The sequence below is a fragment of the Dermochelys coriacea genome, chromosome 2, assembly GCF_009764565.3.
Source record: "Dermochelys coriacea isolate rDerCor1 chromosome 2, rDerCor1.pri.v4, whole genome shotgun sequence".
Taxonomy (NCBI): Eukaryota; Metazoa; Chordata; order Testudines; family Dermochelyidae; genus Dermochelys; species Dermochelys coriacea.
The window spans coordinates 161,860,665-161,888,592 of NC_050069.1; the positions used below are offsets into that span (position 1 = coordinate 161,860,665).

At 41.7% G+C, this 27,928-nt stretch overlaps 1 protein-coding gene across 11 annotated transcripts in view; it reads left to right on the forward strand.

The window, feature by feature from the left end:
- Positions 1-27,928, forward strand: part of GALNT1 (polypeptide N-acetylgalactosaminyltransferase 1) — a 184,914-nt gene that overhangs the window by 71,102 nt on the left and 85,884 nt on the right. For 10 of the 11 annotated variants that reach the window (XM_038389894.2, XM_038389893.2, XM_043508614.1 and 7 more), the window contains one exon: positions 2,256-2,430. In XM_038389894.2, coding sequence (XP_038245822.1) covers positions 2,256-2,430 — 175 coding nt within the window. The remainder of the gene's footprint in view (positions 1-2,255; positions 2,431-27,928) is intronic. The other variant, XM_038389897.2, reaches the window with a different exon arrangement.

Here is a 27,928-nt window from a genome sequence, read left to right on the forward strand (position 1 = left end):
TATTTAAAGAAATGTGCAGCGGACAAATGAAATTTGAAGTTCCTTGAAACGTTCTGTTCCCTGATTGGCAGTGAAACTTTTTTAGGAGGAGAGGGGAACATGTATTAAACCTTCATCTCTGCAGCGGGAGGAGGCTTTCTCTTTGCTTTACTGCTGCTCCTATGGATGTTACTGGAGAATTTGGGTTGCAGTGTCCATACTGTGCACTGAATGAGGCAAGTGGTCATGGAATACATAGCAGAATTAGACTGATTATAATTAGAGCTTATTGAAAATCTTTCAGTGGAACAGTTCTCTGTTGAAAAATGGTGATATGGTGGAATCACAGTGTTCTGCAGGAACATGTCAATTCCATTGAACCAGAGACATTAGCCAATTGGCAATTTTTAACAGTACATCTCAGCCAAACTTGAACCAATTTCATGTGACAAAGAAAAGGTATTCCTTTGGTCAAGAGTATTCACCCTACCAAATTTAAAGGCCTGTTGCAAACAGTGGAAATGTTTGAGCTTCTAGGAAAAAACTATGAAAATCTTTTATAATGGATATGCTAGCAAACTGAATTTAGGTGTTGCTAATAGTTTCCCCCTGCAGTCATTTTGGAAAACTCAGTGAAATATAACTCAATGAAATAGTTGCAAGATATCTCATTTGTTACTCTTTATACATTCATATAATTTGAGTGTTAAGTTTTTCAGTGAGTATAGTATGCATTTTGGTTTTGCTCTTGACAAGCTATTTTTCCCCTCTTTGGTCTCATGTAAGATTATAGTATTCTCTCTTAGCCAAAAATTGAGGAACATTTCATAATTTCATATTTGGGAAGTAGGAAGAGAAAAAGGGGTGGTGCCTTGATCTTACTGGAATTAGCTAATATTCTGTTAGAGTACATTAAATTATTTTGTTCATATATAGTACTGTTTTCTCTTAAAATTAATTTGATAATTCAGTGGCTAGATGATTCATAGACCAATATATATGCTAATGGTCAAGTTAAAACAAGTGTCTGGAAATTTCATTATTTGTGTGTTTAAAAAATTTTAATTTTGAAAAATATCACCAAATGGGTATTTATAAAGAAACACTGGCCACTTTGATAGGTTGGTTTTGTTTTTTAGTATCAGTTATTTGTAATGCTTTCTCAGAAGCATAAAAATAAAATAATGTTCTGTTTCTCGTTTTGTCTTTTACTTGGCAAACAATTGGTATCAGAAATACTATGGCTAGTTTAGGAGTAATATTAAATTTGCTTGTTGATACAGATTGGCTAGAGCTAATGCATTGTTTCCATTTTGTAATAGCTTAATTCTGGTGGAATTAAATTCTCCTAAAATTGAGAGAGGATTATTCTGAAGAATGAATTCAAATGGCATTTTTTATCAGAATGCCAAATCGTAAAGTATATTACACATCAGAATTTGAGTCTAAATGGATTAGTCTTCACTTAAATAGAAGTTTTTATATAAAAATAAATTCCTTTGCTGACAATCTCTGTGGAAGTGGATGTTACTAGATGTGAAATAAAATCCCTGCTGATTCCCCCTCCCCCCGCATCAGAAAATCTGTGAAATATAATGTAGAGGTTTATTCTATAACTGAGTTAAATTTGTGATGCAGTAGGTTTGTACAATACAAAATGTGATGACAAAAGGATGGGTGCTTTTGGCTGCTGAGAATGAGATGTAACTGCTCTTGTTAAATATATTAATACTCAGAAGTTTATATTTTTCCAGTATTTAAAAATGTCAATTTTTAAATCGCCTGTCTTTGGCTCTTGCTTCATATGCAGCAGTGCATCATTAAACAAATTAGATATGCTTTTGTAAAACATAAACAAGAAGTGCCTGCAATAGTCTTATTTCTTCAGTAAATTTCAGAGCCAGCGGTTCTCAAACTGGGTTCAGACCCCAAAGTGTGTCACAACCCCATTGTAATGGGGTTGCCAGGGCTGGCATTACACTTGCTGGGGCCCAGGGCTGATGCCTGAGCCCCACGGCTCATGGCCAAAGTCGGAGACCACCACATAGGGCCAAAGCTTGAGCCCCACTGCCTGGGGCCAAAGCCCAAGGGCTTCAATCCTAGTTGACGGGGCTTGGGTTTTGGCTTTGGGCTCCCTGTCTGGGAGGTGGGGCTCAGGCTTCAGTCCCCTATCCTGGAGTCATGTAGTCATTATTTTTGTTAGAAGAGGACCGCGGTGCAATGAAGTTTGAGAACCCCTGGTAATTTCTTCAGTATTAAGACTTCTTTTTTGTTAGTTCCAGAACCCATACAGAAGCCACATGAAGGTCCTGGAGAAATGGGGAAGCCTGTTGTTGTTCCTAAAGAGGATCAAGAAAAAATGAAAGAGATGTTTAAAATAAATCAGTTTAATTTAATGGCAAGTGAAATGATTGCACTCAACAGATCATTACCTGATGTCAGGTTAGAAGGGTAAGTACCTTCTATTCTATTGAAAGCATGCTTTACTTAAATGAACACACATGAAAAATTCTCCATACTAACCATTATTCTTTTATATATTGGTAATCAGCAAAGATATAAAGGTTGTAAGACGCAAGAGATTGTTAGAATTGCTGGGTTTTGGGGGGGTTCATTTGTAAAATTCAACTTAAAAGCAAAGCCAACAAATTTCATTTACTACTATTGTAACCAGGAAGTTAGTTGTGATTATTAGGCTTTTTCAAGAAAAGAAATTAAATTGGTCTTTTTGGGGGTAATGTAAGGTGGATAAAAATTTACTAAAAATTTGATTTTTATTTAAACACGTTTTTACTCTTTAAAATAAACCTATATAAAATTAAATTTAAAATGTAACTGCTTGCATTATCATTTAAATCTAAACTTATTAGAATCTATTAAAATTAAGCAGTGCATCAAAGTTTTAAAGAAAGTGAAGCCCCTAAACTGATGAAAATCATTAGGTAAACACCTGGGACCAGGATCTGAAGTGCAAAACAAGCTTTTGGTAGCCAGATCCTCCTCCTTTTTGTAGGTGCAAAGAGAATATTTTCTTCCTTTCAGTTTATTCAGCTAGTTCTGTTCAATGGCCAGCGCATTCAAAGTTGAGAAACTGATTGGGACTTAAAAAAGCAGGAAAGCTTATTTTCTTCAAAAGTATCTATAAAAACTAAGTGTGAGAGAAGATAAGATCAACTAGTACTTCGAGTGCTTGCTCATGTCTATTCCATATTAGGTGTGTGTGCTCCCCATATGCACTGGTTCTGGAAGTTTTTCTCTCAGCAATGTCCGTAGGGGACCGGCTCTGGCGCCCCGTTGAGTGGCACCTGCATGGCATGGTATAAGGGGCGCCGCCAGCTCCCCCCACCCTCCATTCCTTCTTGCTGCCAGTGACGGTGAGGGAACATCTGCTGCTTCAGCTACCATTGTTTCGTTTTCTGTTCTTGTAAACTTTGAAAACCTGTAATATAGTTGTATATAGTTAGTAGTTTTAGTTACCCTTATTAGTAGTTCTCAGCTTTTCATTAGTCATGAATGGGACTCAACAGGGGGACGAGGCATGCCCTGGGGTCCCCAGGCTTTAAGCCCTGCGATCTCTGCGAACGGCCTATGCCCATCAGCGATCCTCATACCAGCTGCCTAAGGTGCTTACGCGAAGGGCACATAAGTGCCATATCTGCAAGTCCTTCAAATCTAGAATGAAGGAGGAGCGCGATATCCCTTTGAAAGTGGAGTCAATATTCACTCCAGCACCAGAACAGTGGTCTGACCCCGCACTGAGCACCTTTGCCTTCATGCACAGTGCCCACCAAAGCCGTCCACGACTCGAGTGAAGAAGCTGAAAAAGACTGAGAGGGGAAGATCTCCCTACCTCCTGTAAGGGGGAAAAAAGAGGGCTGGAGGTGAGCCGTGACCCGTGCCAGACAGCTCAACACCCGCGTCGGGAAGTCGGGCCCCAGCTCAAATAGATTGGTGCAGCCCATCCCATGCTTCACCTGCAACCCCTGATAGCGGTGCAGGCCTTAGCCAGCTTCAGGTGCTGTCGATGCCCAAAGCTCTTCGAGTGGCTTAAGAAATCCTGATGCTCCCGGTGCTGCCTACAGCAGCTCCTGAACGTACCCCGGTCTCGGGGAAAACCCAAGTTGGGACCTATCTGTGTATCCCTGCTTCAGCGGTACCGTTCCCCATGGAGAGGGATGTCCCGTCAGCGTTTGCAGGCTCAGCAGAACCCTCTTCAGTCCCCACATTGGGGGCACCGATCAAGGGATTCGAGTCGTACCTTGCTGGTAGATTGGCGCAGACCCTCTGAGGCTCGTGCCACGTGGTAAGAACTCTGGGACTGGCCCCGACTGTCTCCAAGGGCCTGGGACTGATCTGATGCCAGAGACAGCCAATTGCCAGGCCATCATCACTGTCTCCAAGAAGGAGAGGTCATCCTACTCAGGAGGATCCTCCCGGCAGCCAGCCCGTAATAGCTTCTGGTCCCGTTCGACAACCTGGGACCGGTTGGGTAGCGTGAGGTGTGGATAGCTGGGTATCCAACGCAGGTTCACTGAACACCGTTGGTCCCAGAGAGTCCGACCAAGACAGTCTCACTCAAGCAGGTTGGCTTCAGGATGCAGCAACTGGCACCAGTCAGACAGGAGTCACCGCTTGGCCCAATCCTGGTCACCTGGTACTGACCACTCCGCTAGTTGCTCCGGCTGGGGACAAGCCCCGGTACCGGTGGTGCTGACTACATTATCAACACTGAAATCTGTCCCATGGCACCCTTGATGGGTTCTCCCAACCTTCTTAGGCTGCCCGATCAGTGTCTGGAGTCTCAGAGAGGCCAGCAGCCTTGGTATCCCATTCCCCTCCGATGCTCAATGCTTCGGAGGGTAAGAGCCCAAAGGTCCCGGAGGACCCAGGGGAGCAAGATGCTGGACCCCACACATGGATGTGGAGGTTCCCACGACACCGGCATTGTCCTTGTCATCGCCAGACAAGGCTGTCACGGGGCCCCCTCGCCCGATTCCTCAAGATGAGGCTAAAGCGCATTATGAACTTTTTTGAAGAGGGTTGCTTCCAATTCCTCTGCCTAAAGCCCCAGGTTAGAAGAGCCCTTTTCCTCCCTGCCTGGATGGCTATAACTTTGGACCGCTGCGTCCTCAGCACAGTGGAGCAGGGTTATACCCTCCAGTTCCTTTCTACCCGTCCCCTTCCCACCCGCCTTCCCTGTCCCTCTTCAGGGACCCTTCTCACGAGTGTCTCCTAGTGCAGGAGGTAAAGAGATTGCTACAGCTGGGTGTTGTGGAAGAAGTTCTTCTTGAGTACAAGAACAAAAGGTTCTATTCCTGGTACTTTTTAATCCCAAAGTCCCACGGTGGTCTATGGCCCATCTTGGACCTGGGAGACCTCAACAAGTACCTAAAGAAGCTAAAGTTCCACATGGGCTCTCTGGCTTCTATTATCCCTTCCCTGGATCTGGGAGACTGGTATGCCACCCTGGACTTGCAGGACACATACTTCCACATAGCGATCTTTCAAGGACACAGACCCTTCCTCCGGTTTACGGTGGACCCCACCACTGCCAGTTTGCGGTCCTTCCATTCGGCCTGGCGACAACACCAAGGGTGTTTACCAAGTGCATGTCAGTGGCAGCAGCTTACCAGGCACCAGGGTATCCAGATCTACCCATACCTTGATGATTAGTTCATCATGGGTAGCTCCTGGTTTCAAGTACAAAGGGATGTCACGGTACTTCAAGCCATGTGCCGTTCTCTGGGCCTACTGGTAAACAACAAAAAGTCAACATTCGTGCCATTGCAGAGGATAGAGCTCATCGGAACAGTCCTCGACTTGACCTGCGCCAGAGCGCTCCTGCCAATGGAGAGGTTCCACATGGTGATGAACCTCATCGCGGAAGTCTCCGCATTCCCTCTGACTACAGTCAGGGTCTGTCTGCATCTGCTGGGCCACATGGCAGCGTGCACTTATGTGGTCCACCATGCCAGGCTCCAGATGCAGGCCCTGCAACAATGTCTGGGAACGGTCTATTCCCAGTCCCAACACCTCGTGGAAAAGATAGTTACCATTCCCCAGGCGATAATTACCTTGTTGCGATGGTGGACCGATTGCAGGACGGCCCTGGAGGGGTTCTATTCAACAACTCTCCTCGCTCCGTTGAATTGATGTCGGATGTCTCGGACCTCTGCTGCGCATCTCGGCATCCTCCAGACTCGGGGGATGTGTTTCCTGGAGGAGGCGCAGTTGCACATGAATGTCCAAGTTCCGAGCAGTCTGGCTGGGGTGCGGAGTCTTCCTGCCTCACCTGTCAGGCAAGGTGTTATGAGTCCTGACGGACAACACAGCCTCAATGTTCTACATCAACAGGCAAGGGGGAGCACGGTCGTTGGTCCTCTGTCAGGAGGCATTCTGTCTTTGGGACTTCTGCATCAGCCACAAAATCCACCTGGAAGCTTGTCATCTTCCTGGCGTCAGGAATACGCTGGTGGACCAACTCAGCAGGCGCTTCTCTCACCACGAGTGGTTGCTCCATCCAGAGGCAGCCTGCAGATCCCCCCCCTCCCCCAAAGGTGGAGAACTCCCTGAATGCACCTGTTCGCTATCAGACAGACAATAGGAAATGCCACTGGTTTTGTTCTTGGCAAGGTTTGAACAAGGTTTCTCTCTGATGCCTCCCTCTTCTCAGTGTCGGGAGCCTGATGTACGCATTCCCTCAGATTCCGTTCATCAGCAGTGCCCTGGCAAAGATCAAAAGAGACAAGACACAGGTTATCATGATTGCCCCGGCGTGGCCTCGCCAGCACTGGTTCGGCACGCTCATGAACCTGAGAACAGCCCCGCCCTGGACCCTGCCCAACCGACTAGACTTGCTGTCACAGGACTACGGTCAGCTTTTACACTCCAACCTTGAGTCCCTCCACCTCTCGGCATGGATGCTGTGTGGCTGAACCCGGAGGAGTGGACCTGTTCAGAGGGGGTCCAACAGATCTTCCTGGAAAATTGGAAGCCCTCAACTAGACTGACTTACCTGGCCAAGTGGACGAGGTTTTCCTGCTGGGCGTATGAACGGGTCATCTCTCCCTCATATTCCTTCATACAGGCTGTCCTGGACTACCTGCTCCACTTGAGGAACCAGGGCCTGGCACACACTTCCATTAGAGTGCATCTGGTGGCCATCTCTGCTTTTCGCCTGCCTATCCAAGGAGAGACGGTGTTTTCCCATGTTCCTGAGAGGGCTTAAGAGACTTTTGCTGCAGGTACGGGCTCCCATCCCACAGTGAGATCTTGCTCTTTTTCCCACCTGTCATGGAAGGTCGCATTCCTGGTGGCAGTGACATCGTTGAGAGAGGTCTCTGAAATTAAAGCCTTGACCTCAGAGCCTCCATACACGGTCTTCTACAAAGATAAGGTTCAGTTGCAGCCCCACCCGGCCTTCCTGCCAAAGGTGGTCTCCACCTTCCATATGAACATCTTCCTCCCGGTGTTCTGTCCCAAACTGCACAAGACCAGTGAAGAAAAGCCCTGGACATCCCAAGGGCCTTGGCTATTTATTTGGCGCGTACCAAGCTTTTCCATAAATCAATCTAACTCTTCATCGCTACAGGAAATAGATTGAAAGGTCACCTGGTGTCCTCGCAGAGGATTTCCAATTGGATTACTTCATGCATGAGGACCTGTTACGACCTGGCAGGGGTTCTGCTGCCACTAATTGGCAGAGCCCATTCAATGAGAGCGCAGGTGTCTTCGGCAGCCTTCCTGGCACACATCACTGTCCAGAACATCTGTAAAGCTGCGATGTGGTCCTTTTTCCACACAATTTCAGCTCCTTATGCCATCACTCAGCAGGCCAGGAACAACGCTGGGTTCAGCAGAGCTGTGTTGCAATCTACACGTCGGTGAACTCTTATCCCCTCCAGGAGTACTGCTTTGGAGTCCCCTAACATGAAATGGACATGAGCAAGCACTCGAAGAGAAGAAAGTTACCTTTTCCATAACTGGTACTCTTCGAGATGTGTTGCTCATTCCCATGCCATGATCTGTCGTCCTTCTCCATTCTGAGTTTCCAGAAAGAAGGAACTGGTGGTGCGGGGAAGTAGGTGGCACTCCTTTTTACTGCGCAATGCAGACACCACTGCAGGGGGCGCCAAAGAGCCAGTCCCTTATGTATACTGCTGAGGGAAAAACGTCCGGCACCAGTGCATATGGTGAGTGCACACACCTAATATGGAATGGACATTAGCAACACAGCTCAAAGAATACCTGTTACGGAAAAGGTAACAAGTCTTTTCTAAAATCTTGAAGCATATGATGACCAGAAACAATCATTTCAGTTTGCTAACTATATATAATACTTTCTTTGTTTAATCAGTTTTTAAATACAAAATGTTTTGATTAAAATTTATGTATCCAGTACATTTAATGTAATTTTATTATACTAATTTAGAATGCTGTTTTTGTGCATTTTTAATTGAATTTGTTTCCATCCAAAAGCAGCGTGACCCAAACCATGAGTAAAAATTAATTTAATAAATAGAAAATAGTCAGTGATGCACTTTTTAACTTAATGTAAAAATTATTTGAATAAACGGATGTTATGATGGGATAACAACATGATTTTGGCAATTAATTGATCTTTAAATATTCATGGTAAATAGGCCCAATGGCCTGTGATGGGATGTTAGATGGGGTGGGATCTGAGTTACTACAGAGAATTCTTTCCTGGGTATCTGGCTGGTGAATCTTACCCATATGCTCAGGGTTCAGCTGATCACCATATTTGGAGTCGGGAAGGAATTTTCCTCCAGGGCAGATTGGAAGAGGCCCTGTGGGTTTTTCGCCTTGCTCTGTAGCATGGGTCACGGGTCACTTCTTGGAGGATTCTCTGCTCCTTGAAGTCTTTAAACCATGATTTGAGGACTTCAGTAGCTCAGACGTAAGTGAGAGGTTTTTCGCAGGAGTGGGTGGGTGAGATTCTGTGGCCTGCCTTGTGCAGGAGGTCAGACTAGATGATCATAATGGTCCCTTCTGACCTTAATATCTATGAATCTTAAGCTACATAATTTTTTTAATTGTGTATAGATATAGTATATTCTCCTGGTTATCAAAAAGTAGTACTAAATTCATTGTAAATGCTATATTTGGTTGCAAAGCAACATTTTAATGGTTATACCAGCCAGTGAGAATCACCCTTTCTTTAGGGAAAAAACAACGTACAAATGTAGGACATGATTAAAATTGATTTAGATAATTCTACCCTGGAAAATAAAGATATTTTGATCAGGTCTGGTAAATCTCAAGAGACAATTACTTGTTTGAAGAAGTCAGAGGTTTCATATTTATAATGAACTAAACTAAATTCATCATTTTATATAGCGAAAAACATTTAACAAGAAATAGTATACTGAATGTAATTGATGCACATTTTTGTTTAGGTTCCCTATAGTTCTCTATTGTCCATCTGGTTTTACTACATTTGAAGTTGCTTTCATGGTATTGACCCTTTCATATTCATTTTTAGTTAAGTGACTGAAATAAAATTGTAGCTTCTTAAAGATCATAAGATGGCTCTCTTGGAGTTTCCCTGACCACTTGAGGGGAGGGACTTTCAGGTGGGCAGAGCTCATGAAGTAACTTTTTTTTCCCCAGTCAGTTGCCTGCATTCTTTTCAATTAGTCATTAAACCCTTTTCTCTGGAAGCTCCTCTGGGGCTGCTGCTGCTGATTCAGGGTCCAGCTGCTAGACTGATCTATTCCTCTTCCTATCCTGCTACCCTAAAGGATGTAATCGGGTTACGAGGGATGATCATTTTTCTCTGTAAAATTGTGGTTCTATATTTTAAAGTAATACTACATCAAAAGTAACTTGAGGAGTCTGTCGGTATATAGTATTTTCTATCAGGGTAATGTGATCAACTTTAAGCCTTTGTGTCTAGATCTGTTTTTTGAATGATATGGGTTCATAATTAACTTTGAATAAATTTTGAGGTGGGTTATGAATTTACATTTAGATTAATTCCTTCATGTTAAAAACTGCAGTTATTTGTTTACTTATTATTATTTGACTGTATTTTTAGTATGATAGAGGGACCTTTGTTTTTTCTTGAAAGTGGCACAGATTTTTCAATTTTATGTATGTGTATATGTTTGCATATATTTAATTGTATCCTCCTTCCTTCTCTCTGCAATATGTCACTTATATCCTTATGGCTATCTCTTGTAAATGGATCTGTCCAGGCTTATGGTTCCAGCTATTTGGATTCATTTGTAGGCTCTAGCCCTGATGGCATACGCTATTTGGAATAGGGAGAGCATCTTTGTGGTACAGCGTATAAGACTTTTGGTTAATTCTGTAATATTCCATATTGGTTTTAGTTGTAAGGAGCTCAAAAGTTGTGGGGTGGTTTTGTTTTTTGTTGTTTTTTTAGATTATTGTTGAGGGCATGTGATCTACAATTGCTTTTCTTTGATCTAAGTTTGGTGCATTGGTTTCTAGAACTTTTTTGCTGGAGAGAAAAATGGAAGAGGAAAAATTCAGAAAGTTGCCTCATTTGGAAGTTAAGAATTGATTGAAGTTCTGTTCCAACTCAAGTGATGTTATGCTTTGAGATTCACAAGAAAAGTAAAATAGAACAACTTTTTAATGCTTACTGACCTGACTCTTGCTTTGAAAAATTATTTAATTATACCATTTTGAGGGTGCAATTATTTTTAATTTCTCATCTTTGCACTTAATTGTAAATGAATTGTGTGCAGGTGTAAGACTATTTACTTAGCCATTTGATAGTCATATATTTTGTAGGGTAAAGATAATCTAAATTAACCAATAAAAGGCAAGATAGTTTCTCAATTATGCAAACTAGGACAATAAGGGCAATCAAATACCAGACTTAAAAGCTTATTTTGACCTACAAAATTTAAAAGGAATTTTTCTTCCTTGTGTGGCGTTGCCTAATTAGCATGGCATATTTGTGGGCTTTTTTGCTTAAGATTCTGTATTTTGCTGTAGGATTCTGGACTTGATGGTCTGATACAGTGTAGTGTATTAGTCCTTAAAGTTTTTCTGGATATTCATAGGCACTTCCTTGAACTACTAATTTTGCATTCATGTTGTGATGCTACAGTAGTGTGATAAGGCGATTAAGAACCCCATAATGATATGTTTGACAGTGTCTAGCAAAATTATGCAAACGGATGATACTGTTTTGTGGATGTAATAAGCTGTCACATAGGCCTTTTTACTGTGCCGTTAAAAACATAAAACAAAAGGAAACTCAAACAAATTTAAATTAAAATGTTAGCATTGTAAAACATACTATGAAAAGACAGTGAATTTTGAATTAAACGTGTAAAGTTATGTATCTTGTTCAGTAACTAGACTCATTTTGCTTTAACTGATGTGTATTTAGTCTTTGTACCTGGCTGTTTATTGTACAATAATGATGGTTGTTGTATTTTAAAAGTATAAGTGAGTTTGGAAAGGGTTTAAAGCATTCACACATTTTTTCCCAGTGTTGTATATTTCTACACATCATTTCAGATGATATTTGTAACACAAGATACCTAACAAAGATAAAATTTAAAAATAATAGCTGGACATTTGGTTGTGAAATACTTTCTCCTGGGAGAATTTTGTGCTAAAAAATTAAAAATTCTGCACACAGTATTTTTAAATTGTGCAAAACTTGCCAATTTTATTGTCAAAATAGCACTATATAATCATGCCAGTTTCATTTATTTTGGTAATTTATTTCAAAATACCTGCCAGCAAGTATGTCTGTAACAATACAGTCACATGCAGAAATTCCCCCAGGAGTAGAGAGTTAAAGAAACCTCTAAGACAACCCAGTTCTTGCTTCTCTGACCCCCCCCCCCCCCCCCGAGCTCAGCCAGGGGGCCAGACACTCACACCCCATCCCCTCCTTGAGTCCAACCTCAGCGCCCCTCCCCCCGGCCCAGACACACATTTTTTGTGAAAAAGGAAAGCAAAGATGTAAGAACATGGATAAATATTACTTTACTTCAAAGTTATAGTATTAGATTTTGAAACGATGGATTAAATAAAAAGAAAAGGAGTACTTGTGGCACCTTAGAGACTAACAAATTTATTAGTGCATAAGCTTTCGTGAGCCACAGCTCACTTCATCGGATGCATTTGGTGGAAAAAACAGAGGAGAGATTTATACACACACACACACACACACACACACACACACACACACAGACAACATGAAACAATGGGTTTATCATACACACTGTAAGGAGAGTGATCACTTAAGATAAGCCATCACCAGCAGCGGGGGGGGGGGGGGAGGAGGAGGAAAACTTTTCATGGTGACAAGCAGGTAGGCTAATACCAGCAGTTACAAGAATATCAGAGGAACAGTGGGGGGTGGGGTGGGGTGGGAGGGAGAAATACCATGGGGAAATAGTTTTACTTTGTGTAATGACTCATCCATTCCCAGTCTCTATTCAAGCCTAAGTTAATTGTATCCAGTTTGCAAATTAATTCCAATTCAGCAGTCTCTCGTTGGAGTCTGTTTTTGAAGCTTTTTTGTTGAAGTATAGCCACTCTTAGGTCTGTGATCGAGTGACCAGAGAGATTGAAGTGTTCTCCAACTGGTTTTTGAATGTTATAATTCTTGACGTCTGATTTGTGTCCATTCATTCTTTTACGTAGAGACTGTCCAGTTTGGCCAATGTACATGGCAGAGGGGCATTGCTGGCACATGATGGCATATATCACATTGGTAGATGCGCAGGTGAACGAGCCTCTGATAGTGTGGCTGATGTGATTAGGCCCTATGATGGTATCCCCTGAATAGATATGTGGACAGAGTTGGCAACGGGCTTTGTTGCAAGGATAGGTTCCTGGGTTAGTGGTTCTGTTGTGTGGTGTGTGGTTGCTGGTGAGTATTTGCTTCAGATTGGGGGGCTGTCTGTAAGCAAGGACTGGTCTGTCTCCCAAGATCTGAGAGAGCGATGGCTCGTCCTTCAGGATAGGTTGTAGATCCTTGATGATGCGTTGGAGAGGTTTTAGTTGGGGGCTGAAGGTGATGGCTAGTGGCGTTCTGTTGTTTTCTTTGTTGGGCCTGTCCTGTAGTAGGTGACTTCTGGGTACTCTTCTGGCTCTGTCAATCTGAGTGGAAATCTGTCAACTTCATGAAAAAACTCGCACAGATACCGACAGACATCTTCCTCTCCAAATGCAAACACATGGACATCATACCGAAAGGACTGAAGGTAAAAAATCCATTACAATCTACATACCACACAGACTATGCTGACAGCTTGTGCCACACACTCTCAAAGAAACTGCGGAACCACCTGATCAACATCCTCTACAGCAAACAGGGAAAGATTAAGAATGAGCTCTCAAAACTGGATACTCATAAAGAACCAACCTTCCACACAAACTTCCTCGTGGCTGGACTTTACAAAAACTAGACAAGCCATTTACAAAACACACTTTGCTTCTCTACAAAAGAAAAAGGACACTAAGCTATCTAAACTACTACATGCCACATGTTCCCGTAACCCACCCAGCAATATTGTTAATCTATCCAACTATACTCTTAGCCCAGCAGAAGAATCTTCCCTATCTCGGGGCCTCTCCTTTTGCCCCTCCACCCCCACGAACATGATACAGTTCTGTGGTGACCTAGAATCCTATTTTTGACATCTCAGACTCAAGGAATATTTCCAACACACCTCTGACCAACATATTAACCCACAGAGACCTTCCTGCCAACACTACAAAAAGAAGGATTCTGGGTGGACTCCTCCTGAAGGTCGAAACAGCAGCCTGGATTTCTACATAGAGTGCTTCCGCCGACGTACACGAGCTGAAATTGTGGAAAAGCAGCATCGCTTACCCCATAACCTCAGCCATGCAGAACACAGTGCCATCCACAGCCTCAGAAACAACTCTGACATCATAATCAAAAAGGCTGACAAAGGAGGTACTGTCGTCATCATGAATAGGTCGGAGTATGAACAAGAGGCTACTAGGCAGCTCTCCAACACCACTTTCTACAAGCCATTACCCTCTGATCCCACTGAGAGTTACCAAAAGAAACTACAGCATTTGCTCAAGAAACTCCCTGAAAAAGCACAAGAACAAATACGCACAGACACACCCCTGGAGCCCCGACCTGGGGTATTCTATCTACTACCCAAGATCCATAAACCTGGAAATCCTGGACGCCCCATCATCTCAGGCATTGGCACCCTGAGAGCAGGATTGTCTGGCTATGTAGACTCTCTCCTCAGGCCCTTCGTTAGCAGCACTCCCAGCTATCTTCGAGACACCACTGACTTCCTGAGGAAACTACAGTCCATTGGTGATCTTCCTAAAAACACCATCCTAGCCACTATGGATGTAGAAGCCCTCTACACCAACATTCCACACAAAGATGGACTACAAGCCGTCAGGAACAGTATCCCCGATACTGTCACGGCTAACCTGGTGGCTGAACTTTGTGACTTTGTCCTCACCCATAACTTTTGGTGACGATGTATACCTTCAAATCAGCGGCACTGCGATGGGTACCCGCATGGCCCCACAGTATGCCAACATTTTTATGGCTGACTTAGAACAACGCTTCCTCAGCTCTCGTCCCCTAATGCCCCTACTCTACTTGCGCTACATTGATGACATCTTCGTCATCTGGACCCATGGAAAAGAAGCTCTTGAGGAATTCCACCATGATTTCAACAATTTCCATCCCACCATCAACCTCAGCCTGGACCAGTCAACACAAGAGATGCACTTCCTGGACACTACGGTGCTAATAAGCGATGGTCACATAAACACCACCCTATATCGGAAACCTACTGACCGCTATTCCTACCTACATGCCTCTAGCTTTCATCCAGATCATACCACTCGATCCATTGTCTACAGCCAAGCGCTACGATATAACTGCATTTGCTCCAACCCCTCAGACAGAGAGAAACACCTACAAGATCTCTATCATGCATTCCTACAACTAAAATACCCACCTGCTGAAGTGAAGAAACAGATTGACAGAGCCAGAAGAGTACCCAGAAGTCACCTACTACAGGACAGGCCCAACAAAGAAAAGAACAGAACGCCACTAGCCATCACCTTCAGCCCCCAACTAAAACCTCTCCAACGCATCATCAAGAATCTACAACCTATCCTGAAGGACGACCCATCACTCTCACAGATCTTGGCCAGACAGGCCAGTCCTTGCTTACAGACAGCCCCCCAATCTGAAGCAAATACTCACCAGCAACCACACACCACACAACAGAACCACTAACCCAGGAACCTATCCTTGCAACAGAGCCCGTTGCCAACTCTGTCCACATATCTATTCAGGGGATACCATCATAGGACCTAATCACATCAGCCACACTATCAGAGGCTCGTTCACCTGCGCATCTACCAATGTGATATATGCCATCATGTGCCAGCAATGCCCCTCTGCCATGTACATTGGCCAAACTGGACAGTCTCTACGTAAAAGAATGAATGGACACAAATCAGACGTCAAGAATTATAACATTCAAAAACCAGTTGGAGAACACTTCAATCTCTCTGGTCATTCGATCACAGACCTAAGAGTGGCTATCCTTCAACAAAAAAGCTTCAAAAACAGACTCCAACGAGAGACTGCTGAATTGGAATTAATTTGCAAACTGGATACAATTAACTTAGGCTTGAATAGAGACTGGGAATGGATGAGTCATTACACAAAGTAAAACTATTTCCCCATGGTATTTCTCCCTCCCACCCCACCCCACCCCCCACTGTTCCTCTGATATTCTTGTTAACTGCTGGAATTAGCCTACCTTGCTTGTCACCATGAAAGGTTTTCCTCCTTCCCCCCCCCCTGCTGCTGGTGATGACTTATCTTAAGTGATCACTCTCCTTACAGTGTGTATGATAAACCCATTGTTTCATGTTGTCTGTGTGTGTGTATATAAATCTCTCCTCTGTTTTTTCCACCAAATGCATCCGATGAAGTGAGCTGTAGCTCACGAAAGCTTATGCTCAAATAAATTTGTTAGTCTCTAAGGTGCCACAAGTACTCCTTTTCTTTTTGCGAATACAGACTAACACGGCTGCTACTCTGAAACCGATGGATTAAATGGAGTTCAGATTTCTCAACATGTATTCAAAATGAGTTTAAGTTTTAAAAAAGTTTTTCAAACAGAAAATTGACTAGTTAGGCCTATATTTGAAATCAAGCTGTAACTACGATCGTTTTAGTATTGGGTTCTGTAGTTATTACTTTCCTATGGTATATACCATTATGAGGTCTGTTTGGAAGTTTCACTCTTAAGTTGCTCAGAGTTCAAAGGGTTTGAATCTAGTGTTCCAGTTGAAATCCATATCAGGTGAGTTTTTCAACTTAAGAGATCTATGCATATTAGAGATGCCAATTTTTGTTTCAGAACAAATTTTATATATATAAAAAGTACCGAGTACCTCTTCAGTTCTTTCCAGGTCCCTAAAATAATTATATATATATCAAAATTTCTTTTTCTCCTTTATTCTCCCTTTCCAGAGTTTTTCAGTTGGACCACTATGAGTGAAAATTCCTTGGCATTTTTCTGGATAGCCAACACCTTAAGTATAACATCCTTTTGTCCTGGCAGGAGGCAGCTTAATCGTTTTCTGTTTGACCACGCGTGTCTTGGGACACATTCTTCAATATTATAATAATTTAACATTTCTTGATTCTCATGTTTTCTAGTGGTGGTCTCTGTATTTGTCTGAGATAACTGGTTTTTCTGTTGATCCTCCATTGGGCACTTCTTAAATTTCAGTTCAAGTCTCTGTGGATCCCACCTTTGGTATACATGTGCCTCCATGTATGCAAGTTCAGAACTATCTAAAAAGCAGTGTTCAGGGCCATTCCTACTCGCTGTTCATCTTCATATCCCCCCAGCTGAGGGTAGAAAGAATTTCATTGATCCAACCTGCTTCAGCACAGACCTTCACTTTCCTCTTACTGCCCATGACAGCAAGTCAGAACTCTGTTGTCTGCTAATGCTAGTCAGATAGGTTTTTGTAAATAATAGTAATAGTGTTTAATAGTTTTTTTTTTTTCTGCCCATTAGCAGCATTTTCCCCCCTCCTTCTTTTCTACCCAGCGAATCTCCTCAGGCATTTGTGCCTCATCGCTTTCATGGTAGAAACCAAGACCTTGGGGTTCAAGCCCTGTCCCTCTTGTGACAGGCCAGTCACCTTAACTGATGGCCACAACAGATGCCTTTTCTGCTTGAGTCTCATATCCCAGGTATTTGGTTGACTGCAGTTCTTCTCTTGTTCGAAGAACTGCAGAAAGTTGAGGGAATCTCATCTCAAATTGTTCCTGTTAGGGTGGTTCATGACATGTACCTCAAACTCTGAAAGGCCTTCCCTTGACTAAACACAATGGCCCCAGATCCATAAATCTGACTTCCACACTGCTCTGGGAGTAGACTCCATTCCTCAAGTGCTGACTACTGATACCAAGAAAAGGATTCAAGATTGGCATAGTCCTCAGGACATCATCCCACCTGGTTCCGGTGTAGGTTCCCCAGTTAAGACCCTGCCAGAGAAGGTAGAGCTTGGCATCATTATACTTTCCCTGGAGCAGAGTAAGGCAAAAGACTAAGAGGAGCTTAGAGCCATCTGACTGAGAAATCTAAGACCAATAAGCTAGATCAGCTCAAAAGAACAGTCCTGATTAGCTCTTCATCGCCCTTGGTACAGGGAAATACCTCATTTCTGGAACCAGAGCATGTTCTGGGACAGTACTGACCCCCTGAGCATCAGTAACCTCTGTCCCTGGGTGCTGGAGACTTTCACTGTACCAGCTGATCTTCCCTCAGTGATATTGAGGCTTATTTGGTTTCTATCTTGGTACTAGCCCTTGGAGAACACTTCTTGGTACCAGCTTCTCATTTGTACCTCCTACTTTTATTCTTCCTTCCTAGCTTCCAGTAGAGAGCAATTTCCTGCTTTTATAAGCTTGTGTAGGGATATTACCCTAGCCTACACTAGGGATAGTGACATTCTCCCCCAGTGTGAAAATTCCTTAGAATGCTCCTCCATTCAAATAGGTCACAAATGACTGAAATGTGAAAAATCTAGTTTCTACACACACGTGATTTATAAGTTTTATTTAAAACAAATGTTGTTAAAAACATGTTTTCTCTCTGTATGGATTGAATCCATTTTTTAAAAAATGGCAATTATATTTTTACTTTATGCATCCACGAATAATTTGATTTATAGACCTTCAGATTCCCAACTCAGCCTCTGCTATTTGAGCTACAAGAATAACTGCTGTTACTAGTGTGGACCAACCGCTAGAGAGGGAGTTGACTCATACTTTGCAAACGGGATATATAGCTGTTTGTTTTCCAGTGTTCTTCTGTTGTCAATCATGAATACTGGGCTTTATCTTTTGACTTTGGCAGAGGAGAGTGTGTAGTGATTAGAAAAAGTTCAGTAGATGCTTATTTGCAGCAACACATTGTAAGAGCAACGTTTCCCTGGGAACACTTTCCCTACTGTGAATTGTCCATTCGGTAACAGCAACATAACCACCGCATAAGAGCAACATTTGTGATGTTGTGATGTCACATCCAGGGGCAGAGATGGGGAGGGGTATGTAGGGGTGTTGCAGCTCACCACTCCAACTGCATCTTTCCATTCCCCTCCAGACCTGGCCCTTCAGTGCAGCTCAGGGCCTGCCTGACAGAAAGAGAGCATGTGTGGGAGGGAGGGTCTGTAAGAGGGATTTTTAAGTGAGGGTGAAAGGCAGGGAGCTGGGCTTGGAGGAGCAGCAGAGGCACAGCTGGAAGGTTTCTTCCTCCCTTCCTTAGCAGCTGGCTTGCAGAGGAGAGGTTTTTTCTATTTTGCAGTGTGGCGTATCTGGGGACCCCCCCCGGTGCACTGAGCTGTCCCCCCATCTTGGTTGCTGCTGGCGGGATATGTGCGTGCTTTTTTGCAGTGGGTGGTCAGGAGACCTGAATCCCCAAGGCACTGACCTGTCCCCCTCACGCCTTCCCATCTCTGCTGTCGTTTCTAGGAGCCATTTTCTCCTCTTCTTCTCCCCCCCCCCCCATTGCAGGCTGCACATGGTACTCTCCCCAGCCATCCATCCCTTGCCGGGATGGAGCATGAGACTGCCAGCTTAGCCTGTCCCTGACAGCTGGGCTCATTCAGCTGTTTTTGCTCACTGGGGACACTCCTGCCAAACCCAGGGTTCCCCTGCCCAATTCCCCACAAACTTGGGGTTCCCCCATCCCACCCCCTCCCCCATCTCCTTCCCCCCTTCCAAAACACTCTTCTTGCATCTTTGGTCAGACGCTCCCCATAACAGCAACAGCCACTTAGGATCAACATAGCAAAAGGACACTGATATTGTTTTTGATGTGTTCAGTCTGTAGGGCCGTGTAGTTTAGTGCATAAAATTTGGATGTTATATTAGAAACCTGGTTTTATTCCTAACTCTGCCTGAGGTAATTTTATGCAATCTGTCTTTGTAAAAATTATGTGCCTGATTCTTGACTCTGTACTACAGTTTGAATTATCAGGCCTTGGTTAGTAATTTGAGTTGTGCCAAGTAGTCCCAGACTGTACCTGCTCCAGGACTCTTTGGAGGGGCCTGACTCCACAGCAGTCCCTGGTTGAGAAGGAGCTGATGGGAGCCAGGGTGGTGCTGCCCTTATATAGCCATGGCAGGGGCTGTGAAGGGAGGGATGCGAGCACCACACCTGTGGGTACTGCTAAGCAAAATTCTGACTTTTTGGTGCACTGGGCACACACACCTGAGTTACAGGTCTTTGCCCACATCTCAAAGAACAACAGTTACAATTACAGGGAAGTAACTAGCTTTTTTTCTGGATTAGATGGAAGGTATGACAGCTGCGTAGTGTAAAGTTAGAAATGTTAGTTCCTGAGGAGGAGGGGAGGCAGTTTGGAATTGTAGGATAAGCAATTCAGCTGGTGGGATATCTGCTCTTTGAGGCAGGAATTGTCACCATATTTTGTGTAGCACTTAGCACAAAAAGATATTGGCCTGTAGGTGCTACTGCGCTATAAATGGTAAATATTTGTGCCAAAATTATCAACAGTAAAATAATTAAGTGTCGACATGCAAATTTATTTGAAGATTGAGCTAAACCATTGCAGTGAGTGGGGCAGTTTACAACTCTGATATTATTGCAGGTTCTTTACAGAAAACGCTGCATTGGTGTACACTCAGTTCATGTTTTCAAGATTACCTTCACAACCAAGAGGGGCTAGAAAATATATGTATTATTTAAACTGATAGGTTCTGCAGAATGTTGCCAAAAAGTTGGAATTGCAGAATTTGCAGCTTTTTGAAAGACTGCTTTATGTGAGTCACGGTGTGAATGGCTTCTTTCTCTCTCATCCCCTTGACCTGCACAAGACTATTTGTAGCCTGGGACTTGGGTACAAGGGACATTTTCAAAAGGCTTAATAAATGTATTTCATTTGCTCTGCTGAAATCTTATTTACAAGAAATTACCTTATAAAACTTCCTGCGTATCTGTCTTACAATATGAAGGCCAGGTCTACACTGTAAACTTGCATCGGTATAACTGCATCACTTGGGGTATAAAAAATCCACACCCCTGAGTGACACAGTTATACCGACCTAACCCCAGTGTAGACAGCACTATGTCAATGGAAGAGCTTCTTACGGAGGTGGATTAACTACACTGATGGGAGGAGATCTCCCATCGGCATTGTAGCATCTTCCCTGAAGAATTGCAACGGTGCAGCTGAAGCATTGTAAGTGTAGACCTGCCCGAAATATTGTATACTTACACATGAGCTCATATTAAAGTTAACTTTTCAAATCTTAAATTGATTTGCATCTAATAGCAGTTTGAATCATAATTTAATTTGGCAGAGAGAATCCGACTTGCATGCTTTTCTCAAACTTTATTTTTCCTGACTTAAGTTGCTTAAGTAGCTGTATTGAAACCAAGACTGATAAGTTAGCACATCAGAGAATATATAAAGGTATTACTTTTCCAGACAGCATTTAAAATAATTTAGACTTATTCCTGTACTTGAGTGTTTTGAAGCTGCATGCTTATCCCTCATCCCATAACTCCATCAATTTATCTTCTGAATGATTTAAGGCAGCATCATAAATCCTTGTGTCAAGACCATAGTATAAATACCTGTATATTCAAACGTGGATATAGAGGTGTCTCAGCCACTAATGAAACCCGATTTGTTGTTTACATATGACACAGTAGCTAATTGGGCATAGAGACTTGATTAGATCCATAAATTACGAGAATTTTTGTATACTTTCAGGATATGTTTAATTGTTCTATTCAGATTTTACTAATGTAAAAGGAGATCATTCAGAGAAGGAACTAAAAGCCTAACATTCTTTCCCGTCAGCTCTAAATAGTGCCATCATTATCATGAAGGTTTTGAAAAGGCTTTACACCAAATTTAGGAAAAAGCAGTGGATACTCCTTTGTTTGAAGTTGCTAGTTTGAAAGTTCAGCCAGCTAAGAATCTGAAGTCATACTTACCTTGCTATTTGATAAGTAGACTGAAGAAAATTGCAGTTGATGCAATGACTATAGTAATGCTAAAAATCTGAAAGCATCTGATCAAGAGCTTTCTTTTTCAGTCTAGGAACCTTTTTTCATCTGGTCTTACTGTCAAGACCAGGAGGCTCTTCGAAGATATTTCCATATTAGACAAAATGCATAGTGTATTTTGAGCCTATTGCAGAATCTGGCCTAAGTTTTCTTGTTGGTGTGAGGTTTTTTAATATTCATTTCCCCCAAAAAGCAGAAGGTATAAATCTTGTTTTTCTTATAAAAAAAAATAAAATTAAAACTTTAAAAATCAGGTTGCCACTGTAAGCCAGAGCAGCGTAGGTTTAAATTTTTTTAATAATGTCTCATCCTCAGACACTATTATCATCTACTTTGGTCCGAGCCGTCACATATGCTGTTTTCCTCAATTGAGATTTGATAATTACAGCATGAGAAATACGTATGGCAAGGGAGGCTTAAAAAGTATAGTTTCAGCCATTTGGAGAAGAGAATCCTTCTATGTTTCTATCAAAAAATGATTTTCTAGGGGCAATTTGTCATGCCAGGAAAGGGGCAATTTGTTATGCCAGGAAAGCTAGTAAATTGCCACTTTCCTTTTGTGAAATTCTGCTTGAATTCTGTAACCACAATGGTTTTAAGGGCCATTTTGGATTTTGTTTCCAGGGTTTAAAGAAGATTTCTACTTGGTTCATGAGATTATGCGACCTTTCTTCTATCCAAATCTTTGAAATAAGACGAAAGGAAAATTTCATACTCTTGATGTCAGGTAAATTATGAAATACTAATGATGGCAGAGAATTTAGCAGGTTGGATTAAAATGTGTGGAAACGTTTTTGAAGGTTTTGTCTGCATTCAATTCGCCGGTTGAAAGATTAAGGATAGATTTTGATGTGAATTGTATAAATTAAGACCCCTGTTTAGCATAAATGGCTACAATCCAAAACTCTGAAGATGAAGCTCTTTTCAGAAGTAGTGGAAGGCTCTGATACACTCTCTTTGGCAATGTTTTTAATGCTGCCATAAATTAAAACTGTGGCTATATGTTTTGTGTATATGTTTGAAGGAAGTCCAGCAAATTTTGGTACTTAAATGGTCCCACTTTGCTCTGATGTTTTTGTTTTTAGTCCTTTTAGCCATATTGGTACTACAGGATAATTGTTAATTTTTATTCCGGGGCATGGATTGCCTTTTGGTGATTTCTAGGGTGTTTTCTGAATACAGAGTTAGTGTCAAGGTTATTGTTAAATAATGGACTTGTCTGTAAAAGTTTCAAGAGGCTGTCAATATCCAGGAAAGATTAAACCAGAATTTAACACACATTTTCCAGTTAAGAATAAGATTTTCTTCTATAGTAATCATACTTTAAATTGAGCTCTTAACTTCATGGACAGTGGAAAATAATTACTTTATTGCAAATGTATGATACTATAATCTGTGTCCCAATTAAACTCCATTATATTTCCATACCAAAGATTTTTCTATTTTGTAATTTTTTTTCACTAATATAAACAGCATTTTAATAGGGGTTGTGCTGCCTAAAACATTCCATTATTCGGGAGGAGCTCTAGCACCAACATTGAAATTTGGCCAGGGGATTATCCTGGGGTTAGGGAAGTAACTGTTACTGTCCTCATCTAAATTCTTTAGAACTGGGTTAAGTCATAAGCTTCTAAATCACCATTTCCTATCTGTTTTGCTTCCATGAAGCTTGCTGCTAAGAATCTATTAGCATCCTTTTAGAATTTCAACATGTACCACTTCAACAACCTCTCTAGCATGCCACATAACTAAACTTCTGAATTGAGCAGGATACTGAATGCATGCTCTTGTTCCCTTCTCTTGTTTTTTATCCATCAAAACCTCTTTTGTTCTGGGGGAACGTGCACTGGGCTGTATACCAGGAGACCTTGAATTCTGTACTCAAAGCTTCTAACTTCCATTAATTCTGTGCCCTACATAACTCTGTATTGACTTCATCCCCAACTGAAAGGTTACAGAATCAGGGAAAAGAACCCAGATCTCAAATTTGGCAGACCCAAGTTTGTCATTTAGCTATACTGCCTCTCAATCTGCTAAATCTTTGTGCTTGGATATGCCTGTTCTAAAATGGGGCTAAATCATGCCTGTATAAACCATTATCAGGTTACATGTCGTCCTCTAGTGGCTGGTCTTCAGGGGATAACAGTTTACTCCTGCTAGTAGCTAATATAGTTAATCCTCTAGCTCAACAAGTAGAGGTCTGTCCTGCAATAATTAAAATCCAGGATTTAAAATCTGCTGACACAGATGACAATATTAAGGTTTCACATAATAGAATTAGTGTGTTCCTTTTTTAAAACATTAGGGAACAACATACAAACCCCCTGGATGTTAAATATATTAAATATGGAAAGTTCAGTACTCAAATGTTAGGAAATTGTAGAATAAAGGTGGTTCAATGTGGCACCTTAGAGACTAACAAATTTATTTGAGCATAAGCTTTTGTGAGCTACAGCTCACTTCATCGGATACATCCGATGAAGTGAGCTGTAGCTCACGAAAGCTTATGCTCAAATAAATTTGTTAGTCTCTAAGGTGCCACAAGTACTCCTTTTTTCTTTTTGCGAATACAGACTAACACGGCTGCTACTCTGAAACAGGTGGTTCAATGTTATCCCTGTTCCCTTCTGCGTATATATTATGAGTACTTTGTTACTTGATCACGTACAGTTATTTCAACAGGATCCCTACCTCAATAGCAGCATTTTAACAACCTTTTGTGTATGTAATTCACAATAGAATGTAAAACAGACCTGTTGAGAAGGCATGCAAGACTTGTTAATAAATTAATCTCTTCAGTATTACCTGCAGAAATGTTTTTTCCATGGTTTTTAAAGCCATGAAACAAACTGTAGCAAACTCTACTAAACTAATGTATAATAAGCAAATATTTCTGTAAACTATATAGCACGCACTCTTTGGTTTTAAGAATGATGCTTAGATTAAATTGAACAGTGAATACAATACACACCGCAATTCAGAGAACTAATGATAAATGCCTCAGGAATCTCTAAATGCCAAGTGATATGCTGCAGTGAGATTAGCCTATAGGTGCTTATTGGGGTAGTATTTGAGATAGTTTTGCTTGTAGGAATTGTCACTAAACTGATTCAGATTAGTGCTTCAACATTTTGTATTTTCCTGAATGTTTTAAAGTTTGATTTTAGTGTAAAATTAGCAATTGTTGGTCCAGATGACTAATGTTGAAATGATACAAATGTTAGTCCTTTTTTATGATACTGAGAAATTAAAATGGTAAAAGAATAACTATTCATCATGACCTGGAAACCAAACAAAGCTGAGCAATAAATGCAGTGCTTTAATTCTATTAAATCAGACTTTAGATTCAGTGTCTTAAAATTCCTCTCGTTTAATAGCTTTGCAATCCAGGCAGAGCTATTGAGAATAAACTTCAATTCACACAGGTACCCTTTTTTCTTAGATACATAATTCTTCTTTGATCTGCAGAATCTCATAATTTTAAATAAGGTCTAAATTAACAACCCACTACTATACTGCTTTATCTTGCACTGTTTTCAATGGCTTGATAAAGAGTTTGTGACTCTCAGAAGGTTGTCTAGATTACCTTTTGTTTAGTCCAAGTAAGGTTACATTTCTTGTCTCCCACTTTGATTGTCATGCCTTTTTTTTAATTCTTTCACTGGCTCCCACTTCTTTGATGCACAAGTTCAAGCTTCTCATCCCCTTCAAGACCCCATGTAATTTTCTTGCCCTCTAAATCTCTCCCTATCTAATCACCTCCCTTCTTCTTGACTGTGCCAGTAATGCCAGCCTTGTTGCTCATTTTGTACATTTTCTTCTGCAGCAGTGTCTATGGTTTCTTGTGGGCTATTCCTTAATTGATAGAATGCCCTTCTTAAACTTGTTCACACAGTCTTCACTCTTTCATATACATCCACTCTTGAAATCCTCTTTCTGTGGTGTATGCAAGAAACTTGGCTGACTATCATCTACTTATTTACTTTCTTTCTTGTCTGTGAACAAGAGATCAAATGTTGGGAGGATGAAGTGTAAGGGCTGTTAAACTGAAGCTGGAGATTTCTGTGTGGGAGAAGTTGAGAAGTTTATTTGATAGGCAGAGGGAACCTTAGTGTGCTTAATATTAAAATAAAATCTATACATCAATAAACTTGTAATTAACAAGACTACTCACCTTGATTGTTTTGTATATTGCAACACTCTTACCTATCCTTCGTCTTTTTTTAGATCAAAGCGGCTGGAAGAGTCTACTTGCGTTTTAAAAGTGCATGTTTTGGGAGCTGTAGCAATCTAAGTAATGACACTGAGCTGCTTTAGCTAGAAGTTCATAGGTTGAGGGCCATTTCTGCAAGGAAAGGGCTTGACACATAATGTAAAACTTTCATCTCCAGCAGTCATTTGGGGCCCTCTTTAAACTATATTGGAGCTGAAATGTAGGCTTGGCAAGCTGGTCAGTTGACTGCCTGTTTGACTACAATAGATATTCCAGTAAGAATGCCCTGATGTGGGAGGCAGCCTACCTTTTTGATAACATCATGATGCCATGTGTTCACAAGTCTACCCAAGTGTCTAGATCACTCATTTTACTACAAGCTAACCTGTTAGGGAAAAGGTTAATCTAATTGAAAACTGAGCATCTTGATTAGCTGGAATTTTCTAGGGTGAAGTGTTGTCTCTTTATTTGTATACTAGGCCAATGACATACATGATGGTTTACAAAGGACATAAAAATTAAGTCTGCGGTCCTGACTCAGAGCCTACAATCTAAACTGACTAGACATTGACATACATTAACTCCGTAGGGAGGGAAAAGAGGGTTCAGTCATTACATCTTTTCCCCCCAACACAGAGAAAAAGATGTGCAGCTATTAAGCCTCTCCCTTAACAAACAAAACTATCAAGGCTATTAACCCCCTAACTTCTCCCCCAACCTTCAACAAAGTAAACAACCCATCTTAAATGCCCATATAAATACCCCCCCCCGCAAGTAAATAAACTGCCCTCAATAAAAATCCCCTTCATAGTCCTTCACCCCCCAAACATTACACAGACACATCCTTAGCCAAAGCTTCCAGATAATAAAAAAAATTCTTGCTAATGAGAGGGATTGACATCCTATCTCTTCAGAGGCCCTTCCCTTTTCCCTTTCTGTCCATTTCTTCCCTCCTGGTATGGCTTATGAGTCCGTTATTTTTGCTACAGGGAGGAGGGCTGTTCCTGTGCTCCCTCACCCCCACACCTGTGTGATTTGCAATTCTGTAAAGGTTCTGGGAGGAAGGGTGCAGTATGCCCAAATACAAGGCTGGAATATTCTGAAAGATCAGGAGTTAGAAATAGAACTGAAAGGCTACTGGTTGGTTGACTTATTGAAATATAAGAGATGCTTCATAATCTAGAAAGCATTCTAGAAGTAGTGAGACATAGCAGGGACATAATTATGCTGATTTGAGAAAAGATAATCATGTGTGGAAACTTCTTTTTACTAGACATGAACATGGCTAACTTTTAATGCTAAGTGCAAGTTCTTAGAGTATGTCCACCTCTGTTCTTGTGAGTAAGTTATCCATGTAGATAGAATGGAGAAATATTTGTTGAATTTTTATGGTGTGTCCAGCTATTGGCAAAGAGATTATTTCAGTCAAAAAGGAAAGCTGGTAAGCATCAAAATTTTTCTTCTGTGCGTTCTTTTTCCACTTAATCTTCGGCAGCATGACCACAAAGCATGGAGTTTTTGATGAAGACTGTGATATGAGTGACAGTGAAAGTGAAGCTAATCCCATTACTTCATTTAATAATTTTGTTACTCCACCTGCTTTAGCAACAAAAACTCCTACTTCTGGAAAGTCTTCAGATGTTCATCAAAGTGGCATTAAGAAGTTTTTGGATAGAATATCCCATGACCAGGAAAACAAAATTGACCAGATATTTGCTAGATAGATTTATGGCACCAGTACACCATTTAATATTGTCAAAAATCCTTATACTGTAAATTTTTCATAAATTGCATTAAGTACCAAATACGAAACTACTTGCCGGAAATCTGAATGTGAAACGGCTGATGAAAAAAGTTGTTTATTTGGTGGGGTGGTGGGGAGCTGGGTCCAGCCCCAGTCCATGGCTTCTGCACATTGACAACAGAATCCACTAATTACTCCAGGTCTTTTACAAGGGCCTCACTGGCTTATACGTTAATCTAGGCTTCTACTTTAGCCGTTTTTTGTCAGGTGCTGCAGCCAGCTGGGATAAGCCCTTATCCAGATTCGACTTAGCAGTAGAGTTGGTATTCTTATTGTGCAGGCTCCTCACATGTATTTAGTGTTGGATGGAGCACAATCAGGGTG